Raw genomic sequence first — 9,319 nt, 5'->3', positions numbered from 1 at the left:
GGGGTAAGTGAGAAATTAATCAGATTTCTTCCTCTTTCTCCCCTTTCCTCCCCTCCTCCTAAAGGAGATAAAAACTCATGAAAGCAAACAAGGTGTCCACTCCTCAGTTCTTAAGCTGGGTCCCTCCAGTCTACCCCCACACTCCACCCCCAACACAAAGCGATCCGGGCTCCCAAGGTTTCGGTCCGTCCTCCGCGGAGCCCGGGAGGTGAGGAGTGGTTGCAACTCAGCCCTCACCTCCAGCGGGTCCCGGATCCGCGGCGCCCAAGCCCCGCCCCGCCGCCCTTCCCCCACGGCCTCGGCACGCCAGCCCCTCTCCCCTCTCCCCATCGGGCGCACCCACCCCAGATGCCGCCTGGCACCGAGCGCTGCCGCCGCCGCCGCCGCCGCAGCAGCACTTTCCGCTTGTATTGATCACCTCCCGGCCCCGCTCAGCCTGCTCGCCGGAGCGGAGCGCGCCAGCCCTTGGCAGCCCCGGAGCAGTCGGGCTCCGGGAGGCAACTCCTTGGGAGCGCCCTGTCCGGGGTGCCCTCTGCGCTCTGCAGTGTCTTTCTCTCTGTCTGGGAGGAGAAGAAGGAGGAGGAGGAGAAGGAGGAGGAGGACGTCTGGTCCGGGCTGGGAGGTGGAGCAGCGGCAGCCGCCGCCGCCGCCGCCGCCGGAAAGGGAGAGGCAGGAGAGATCGAGACTTGGAAACCCCAAAGTGCCCGCGACCCTGCACGGCAGGCTCCCTTCCAGCTTCATGGGCAAAGTGTGGAAACAGCAGATGTACCCTCAGTACGCCACCTACTACTACCCCCAGTATCTTCAAGCGAAGGTAAAGGGGCGCCGGGGGTGGGGGGCGCCCGGGGCGCCCGCTGCTCGGGTCCGGGAGGGGCGAGCGGCGAGCTACCGCCGCCCCCGGTGGAGTTGATGGAAGGTTGCTAACTATAGCGCTGGCCTGGGCGCAGCCGGGCGGCGCGCCGGGCGGCTGCTGCCCGCGGAACTGAGTGCGGGGATCGGGTTACAGAAAGCCTCGGGGGGAAAGACTAGACAGGAAAGAGCCGCCGGCCCCTTCCTGGCCCGGGAGGCGGGGAGGGTCGCGGGCCGAGCGGCGCCCCTCGCGGAGCGTTGGCTGCTCCGCCTCGGCTCCCGCTGGCGGCGCGGATCTTCGACCCCTTCTCCTGGGCCTCGCCGGGCGAGCGGTAACTCTCGGCTTCCCTCGGAGTGGCGCCGAACCTCCCGCCCCCCGGGGACGCCCCTCAGTCTCCCGCGCGCGCGATGACTGGGGCTCCAGCGGGGACGGGACTTTTCCCTCCCCGCCTCCAGCCCTGCGCTCCCGCCCCTCGCCTTGATCTTTGTGCGCTGTGGCACTTCACCTGGTTACTGATTTCTACTTTTACGCTGGTGTTTTGGGTAGGAAAGTGGCCAAAGTTCACTCAGCGTTCATTGATGTCCCTTTTATCTTCCCTGTAGCTTCTGCAAAGGAGGGACAATGGGCAGATTTCGATGCAGAGAAATAAATGACTTCGTATTTAGTTTTGAAAAATGCTACCTTATATGTTTACCTACAGATCGATTTTCAGTGGTGCTTTCTCAGAAGTGGCCTTGGTACACGCTTAAGTAACACAGCAGATGACATGTAGTCATACAAATTGCGCCTGGCTTTCTAGGGACCCTGGGTACGTTGTTAGTGGGCCTATCTTATTTTTACTATGAGAATGTGAAGCCTTCTGAACTCATTTAAAAAAAATTATTGGGTCCATGAAAAGTGAGGGTTTCGCTGCTTTGGAAGCTTTTTTCTAGTTTGGGAGGGCGAAAGTTGGATGCAAAAGATTTCGTCAGCTGTTAGCATCTCCTATCTGGATTCCTGGTGCCCTTCCAGATTACAAAAGAATCAAGTGTGGGTACAGCCTCTGAACTTTCTCTGCAAGGTTGTTATCATGCCCTGCTTGCTGGCAGAGGGCATTTCAGGCCTGGTGCAGAGGATCTCTGATTCAACTTCGATAAGCCTTTCTTTCTTACAGTGTGTGTGGTCCATGTTATGTACCTACATCGTCGTTCTGCATGTGTCCCTGTAGGTAAAATGACACTCTTCCGCCTAGAGACCTGAAATTTCTTGGCCCTCAAGGACCTCATTTTCACTTCCTCCCCAATAATCGCGAGAAAGCAGCAAGATGGTAGCAGTAAGGATCCCCATTACTCAGTTTTGTGTGATAGCCTCTGTATTTGTTTTCAGGGACTGGAGGGCGGTACCCATATTTTGGCGAACTACATTGTAAATGTAAGTTGCTCGGAGAAATTTTGAGGTGTAATCAATGCACTACCTTTTAGATATCATATATGTTTAATGCATTTGTTTAAATTATGCAGCATTGGGTACCTAAAGGACAGCTTGTTCAACACTTAACTTTATGAATAATAAATAACATACACTCAGGTGAAGAAAAAAAGGCCGTGTTTCTACAGGCACATTCACCTTAGTAATTTTTGTGTACCATTAGTAAGTTAGAAACCAAGTACATAGCATTTAATATAGCTAATGCAATGCCATTTGGCTCTTTTTGCCCTGTAAATAATTGAAGAGAGAGACAAACGGCAAGAGCCTGCTCTAGTAATTAGGGTCGGATCCCAGAAAGCTTTAGGGCCCATTTTCTGAAAGTGTGCTTCCTGCATAAAGCATTTAATATTGATTTGTGTTACAGTAAATGACAGTCTCAAAACATATCTTGCTGTTTCTACTCTGAAATCTGAAATCCTATTACTCTGAATCTCTTTGTTTCTGGAGAAAGACAGACATACTCACTTGACCTATATAACATGGTATTAAAGTTTGATAATTAAATCTAAATTCCCTGTTGTAAAGAATCTTGATTATCTCAAGAAGAGGCATCTCCTAAAATGTAAAGCGACTAGATGCAGATTTTAGGTAAGCATAATTCAGTACACATAGCCCTTTTTTTCTCCCTTATCTAGTCTCTCTCTTCGGAACATGGTACTGTGAATCATTAAAAAAAAATAGAGACCTGATTTGATCTGTAGTTAGTTTAAAAACAAGTGTTACCTATTCTACCTAAAGAGTTAATAAACTGAGGTAGTATCCGTGGTCTACAGTGATGATCCTTGCCTCTGTGAATGTTTGTGTTCTAACCCTCCTGAAATACGGGATAGGTAGCATCACCGTTTAAAGTACAGTGATGTTTGCTAGACAGAGTTGTTTTGAAACTTCTGTTTGGAAGCTATATCAAAAACAAGAATGGTGTGGTCGTTTACCAAGTGATATTTGACTTAGACTTGTGATTAAGAGATGGATGTGATTGTTTTGAATCGAGAAAGAATAAATGGATGGGATTTCTTTTCCTCAAAAGGAATAGATGCCAATGAAAATGGTACTTGAAAATCAGTTTTGTTACCATACTTTAAAAAGTTATCGTATGTCAAATATTTTTTATGTTAATTATTCAGTCTGTTTTGAAAATTTTATTTAGTAATGTTTCTCTGTAGAAACGTATTAGTTACTTCTACATTCTATTAACAATTAGTAACCAAAAAATTATGGAGCTGTATTACAGCATGTGACCATATTTGTGTGCGTTATGCTTTGACAGAAAAAGAAAAGTGATACAGATGCAATAAACAAAGTAAAACAGAGGATATTATGGAAGGGCTGAACATGGGGTGGAAATGAAGGACTCCAAAATTTTTATAATACCTTAGTGCAGAGTAACAGAGATTGCAAGTAACCTGATTTTACACGCTTGTTGAGTTTTTTGTATTTCTCTGTAAGGATGGTCTTATCACAGCAGGAGTCTCTTTATCATTTGACACATCCATTCTAAGATATAGGTTGGTGTAGCTTCATAAGTATAAGCACATATTGTTTTGAAGGATTTTCTGAATTATTAAGAGACATTGTGTATTATTGAAAACTAAATTTGGTATCTATTTTTCAGATACACAGGAAACATTCTGACAATTTGATGTATTTTAATTTTGTATGTAGACATTTTCACTAATCATAAAGGAAACCCTTGAATTCTGTTTCAAAAATACCATGATGTATATTACTACCAATACGTATATACAAATATTTATGGGAATTGAAATACTTATTCTAGTTCTTTTGAAGAAAGGGAAGTACAAAATGTTCTTTAATGGTTAGTTGATATTTTGTACTGTCTACAAGCAATTTGACTCATTTGTGATCTTTATTCATAGATTGTTTGTAAGAGATGATCTACACTAGAAAAATGTTTGTTTTAAAACTATTTTTGTGTAAATGTATGCCAGAGAAGATACCTGAACCTAGCCTAAAATTCTGAAAAATATTGAGCAATATAATTTGGTATTCTATTAATGAAACTGCTAGGAAAAAAGCTTTTTCTGATTTGAATTTTTGGGTACATTAATGTTTTGTTGAATTCCTTAATTTTTCCTTAGTTATAACCACATGAATATTGTTATCAGTCTGTTTCTTTAGGAATTAAGGGTCATGATTTGATACATGAAACTACTGAGTATATTAAGGTGGATTGGAGGTACAGTGGCATGATATTAAGACTTGGGGTGCTTTGTGTCCTGAGAAGTAGCTGCATTTAGGAAATGAATAAAGTTTGTTTAAATGCATCAATACATTAATATAATATTTTATATGAAGAATACACTTTCTTTTCATAAGTGGCCGAGATATTGTGGCTATCTGGAAGTAGTGCTGGAAGACTCAGGGTCATGGAAATGCTAAAATGAAGATGTATTATAATGAAATATTATAGGATCCTTCCCCTTGGATAGCCACTTCTTTTAAATTTCCATAATACCTATTATTTTGTATATGTTGGGAGCCAAATCTTACACTATTAGAGTGGAACAGGGAAAAGATAAGAGAAGGAGGAAAGTAATCAATTATTTAGTATCAGTATAACCAGATATACTTTACATATATGGTGATCTTGGCTTCAAATTTAAATTCAAATTGGCAATTCCCATGTAATGCACTTTCATGAAAAAAAATTTTAAGCTTTTTGTTATATTGCTTAGTCTTTGTGTTTTGCTTAATAGTTTCTTGGAACTATTAATTACCCCAGCTTACTTAATGAAGACTGAAATTTTAAGTTCTAGGTCTTTATGCTAGACATCAGGACCTTTTCCCCTTTCTTTTTACTAAGGAAGGATTTGCTAGAAATGAAAATTCCTTTTTTCCCCTATATCTACTTAACCAATAAAGATTATGTGAGGAAGATCAAGAATGGAAGTTAAAATGATATGGACACCTAAATATCATTCTTTTTAAAGATGAGGGATTTCTTGTCTAGTTTGCTTTTTATTGGATTCTCAGTTCCCTAAAGTTTATTTTCCCCTAGCATGGTCTCCTTAACCTACGTTGAATCTCTTTTCAAAGGTTATCAGCTGTCCATATTTCTTATTTGATTTGCAGAACACTAGGTGCTAAGTAATGGAGAAGGAAATGGCAACTCACTCCAGTGTTCTTGCTTGGAGAATCCCAGGGCCGGGGGAGCCTGGTGGGCTTCCATCTATGGGGTCACACAGAGTCGGACACGACTGAAGTGACTTAGCAGTAGCAGGTGCTAAGTAAATGCTTGTTACTATTATATTCTGAATAAGTACATGCAAAATTTTCTTAGACCAGAAAAAAATTATAGACCAAAATCTACAAATATAATAACCCAGCCTAATTTTCCAATGAAATCTCAATATAGTTTGATTTGAATTTTAATTTATCTTGTTCCTGTAATGAAAACTTTCATTTTATGAAGATCACTAAGATGAATTACATATCAATTGGTCCATGCTTAATTTATGAAATCAAAGTACCTTTTTTTACAGTCTTTATTAAAGACTATGGCACCAGAAAAAAAGATCTCATAGTGCTATATCAGGAGAAGGCAATGGCAAGCCACTCCAGTACTGTTGCCTAGAAAATCCCATGGATGGAGGAGCCTGGTAGGCTGCAGTCCGTGGGGTCGCTAAGGGTCGGACACGACTGAGCGACTTCCCTTTCACTTTTCACTTTCACACATTGGAGAGGGAAATGGCAACCCACTCCAGTGTTCTTGCCTGGAGAATCCCAGGGCCGGGGGAGCCTGGTGGGCTTCCATCTATGGGGTCACACAGAGTCGGACACGACTGAAGTGACTTAGCAGCAGCAGCAGTGCTATATCAAAGAGGGAAATGTTACATGTGATGAATTGGTTACTCAGCATATGTTTGCCTCTTACTACTGGCCCCCACCAACACAATTCAAACTTTTTCTGCTTAATTTTCAAGAAAATCATTTTTTTTTTTTCTGGTATATTTCAGATGTGGTAAAAACATTTATTCATTTAATGAATAATAAATAAAATATAAACTAGCCTCAAGTTTTTCAGAATTATAATTATCTGTGTTACTGAGGTGTGTATTACCCTAAATATGACATTTAGCTACCAGAGTTTTTTGTCCCATTCATTGGGATATTACAAGAATAAACAGGAACATACTCAATTGTTCTTAAGTGGAGGTGTTTTATTCAATGTAACATTACTTAAAGAAAATGTAGTAATGGTATGTCAGGGATTTAAATGCAGTGCCATAATATTTGGTACACAAGCTGTATATTCAAAATTGAACATTGGGCTTGGGGATTTTATGTGGAATGAATGTAAATGTCCTGGTTTCTCTGCTGCATCATTTTAACAAGTAAGTGGTAAAACCTGGTGCCTTGGGAGAAGCAGCAGTTGGATGACACAGACATTTACCACGCAGAGTTTGGTCCGATGGTACACAGCAAAATACCTTCTTAAAGAGTGTATGTGTCAAACACACATCCAGATTTGAGCACATATGCAGATTTGAGAACAGAAACTAAGTCATTTCTTAATCAGGTAGATATGTGGGGGAAGGTGTAAAGAGAGAGAATGGTGACAGCCAAGCTAGCAAGCTAAACATGTATCTTACATAATTGGATTCCTTATTTTTGCTTAATGCACCTAGTCTCCTTAACATAATTAAATGAATATTTAACATTTTCAAACAAGCATTGGAAAAAAAGTGTATCAGAGATGGTGAGAAGGAAAAGGGGGGCAAAAATCAACATCTAGACCTCCAAGAGGAGAAACTGTTCAGTCTAAAACTGAATATTCTTGTTCTCCGTATATTATCTTCTAGCTCATTCTTAAATGCATGCATTTGCCATTTCAGAGGAGGGAGAACAGTCTTCTGGATGATATATGTGAAAACCTAGATTCTAAAAGAGAGATTAGATGCTAGTACGAACAATTAACTTGCTTGTAAATCTGGTACTGTGGCTTTCCTGGTGGCTCAGATGGTAAAGAATCTGCTTACAATGTGGGAGACTCGGGTTCAATCCCTGGGTTGGGAAGATTCCCTGGAGAAGGGAATGACTACCCACTTCTATATGCTTGCCTGAAGAATCCCATGGGCAGAGGAGCCTGGTGGACTATTGTCCATGGGGTTGCAAAGAGTCGGACATGACTGATCGACTAACACTTCACTGTAAACACACAAAATCAACGTCTTGTGGATTGCCTGCAATGACTCTATTCTAGAATCAGGCTAAATTTTAAGCTGGTGTTTGTGGGAAATTGCTGAGGCTCTTGAAGGGCTATAATACTAACGAAGTGATTGTATTTCCTTAGTCACCCTAGAGCACCATTGTCTGCTTTGGGTATTGGGGAAGGTAAGGGAGTATAATATCTGGTCCCTGCTATCCAGCTGCCAGCAAAGACAGAATAGACACATTTTACGACATAAGCAAAGAATATTTGCAAAGTAGTTCACCCAGGAAGACAGCATACCAACCAAGGGTCTGAGTGACAGGAAGGCTCTGATCCACATGTGGTATTAAAAACTGTCGTGGAGTGTGAGAAAAGGTAAAGTGCTAATAAAAGTTAAAACAAACCTGGGAATTTTATAGAGAAATGGGCTTTAGATTAATGGAGGAAAATTTCTTAAATTGATAATCACCCTTGTTTTGTATATTTTCTGCTCTGTAATCCTCTTATGACTACTTAGAGTTTTAAAGAATATCACTTTTTCATACTTTATCTTAACTCCTTCTCCTCAAAGTTTCATATTCAATTACCTTATTTTACATTATTATGTTTCCAGTTTTATGCTTATAAATGTTCTATTAAACCCACTTATTAGGATTGTGACAGGCTGGAAATATAATCCTTAAATGATGACATAATTGTGATATGGAAATTTTACTTTTATTCTTTTATCATTTGAAGTGGTGTTTATTTCTTTTAATTTGTTAGTGTTGTTTGGAGTTGTTAGGCATCATTGTGTGCCTACAGTCTACACGGTGATAATGTGTTTAGTGTGAGCTGACATTTCTTCAGAAAATAACAGATTTTTTATTATTCCTGATCTTTTAGGATTATAGCCTTTTATTCTCTTTATTTGGTCATTATCTAGCTTTAATTTTTTAAAAATAAGCTCTGCAGTGGGTCTAAGCCCTTCAGGAGTCATATTATCCTCTGGCCTCAGTGTGGGACCCTGAACCCATCCTTCCGGCTACACTTTGAATAACACGTGCTATTGGGCTGCTGGGTCAAGGAAAAAAAAAAGATGGTTTCAGGAAGAGTTTTTGTGCAACAAAACAAGATGATTTCATAGGTATCATGAATAATTTTTACCAATCTTGAAGAAAAAATACATCATCTTCCCAGCTCTCCCAAGTGGGTAGATCCACTTTATATGATACTGATTTTGTTTTTTATAAGTTGAAAATTACTAATTGGAATGGACAGAATTTGATGGATACATCATGGAATTCTATACTTTTTCTGAACTTGAGTTTTTGGGGAGGAAATCAAAATGGCCAAAAAAGAATTTTAGATCATAAACCTACATTTCTATTGTACTTAACCTCCTCAAATGACAATATACTATTCCCCCTATTTAACACTTTTTAAACATGCTGATTTTGAGAGTTGTGAGAGAATATTTGTGCTGAAAAATCTCTAAACCCTTCTTCGTATGTGAAATAACAGTGAAATATTTTCATAGTTTGAAATAAAGTGTCATAAAATATTTGGTTACAAGGAGAAGTACATCATATCAGAAATTTGTAATACCACCAACTTTACCTTTGTCTTCTCAGCAATAATTTAGCTTCAGTAACAAATAGGCTTTTAACAAATGCAGACATTCATAGAAAGGAAAATTTGCCAGTTTTTATTTTCAGGTCTTTAACTGAAATACTCCTAAAGTCCTCTCTGCCACCTACAGAGCACAACTTTGATTAATTTCATTGTTTAAAAAAATGGAAGCCTTAAGAAAAAAAGTTCCTAGTCTCAATCAGTTCTTGGGTTTTATT

General features: G+C 40.4%; 1 protein-coding gene across 4 annotated transcripts in view; it reads left to right on the top strand.

Moving 5' to 3' along the window:
• Nucleotides 1-319: 319 nt before the first annotated feature.
• The window catches only part of RBMS1 (RNA binding motif single stranded interacting protein 1), a 228,911-nt gene continuing 219,911 nt past the window's right edge, over nucleotides 320-9,319 (top strand). Inside the window, exon 1 of one of the 4 annotated variants that reach the window (XM_055397889.2) lies at nucleotides 320-814. In XM_055397889.2, coding sequence (XP_055253864.1) covers nucleotides 740-814 — 75 coding nt within the window. In that variant the 5' untranslated portion in view covers nucleotides 320-739. The remainder of the gene's footprint in view (nucleotides 815-9,319) is intronic. The other 3 variants (XM_055397887.2, XM_055397892.2, XM_055397894.2) reach the window with 3 other exon arrangements.

Source organism: Moschus berezovskii, chromosome 2 (assembly GCF_049115385.1).
Source record: "Moschus berezovskii isolate FMDL1 chromosome 2, NW_MosBer_1.0, whole genome shotgun sequence".
NCBI lineage: Eukaryota > Metazoa > Chordata > Mammalia > Artiodactyla > Moschidae > Moschus > Moschus berezovskii.
The sequence above is the reverse complement of the archived record's forward strand: the minus strand, read 5'-3'. Positions and strand labels throughout refer to the sequence as shown.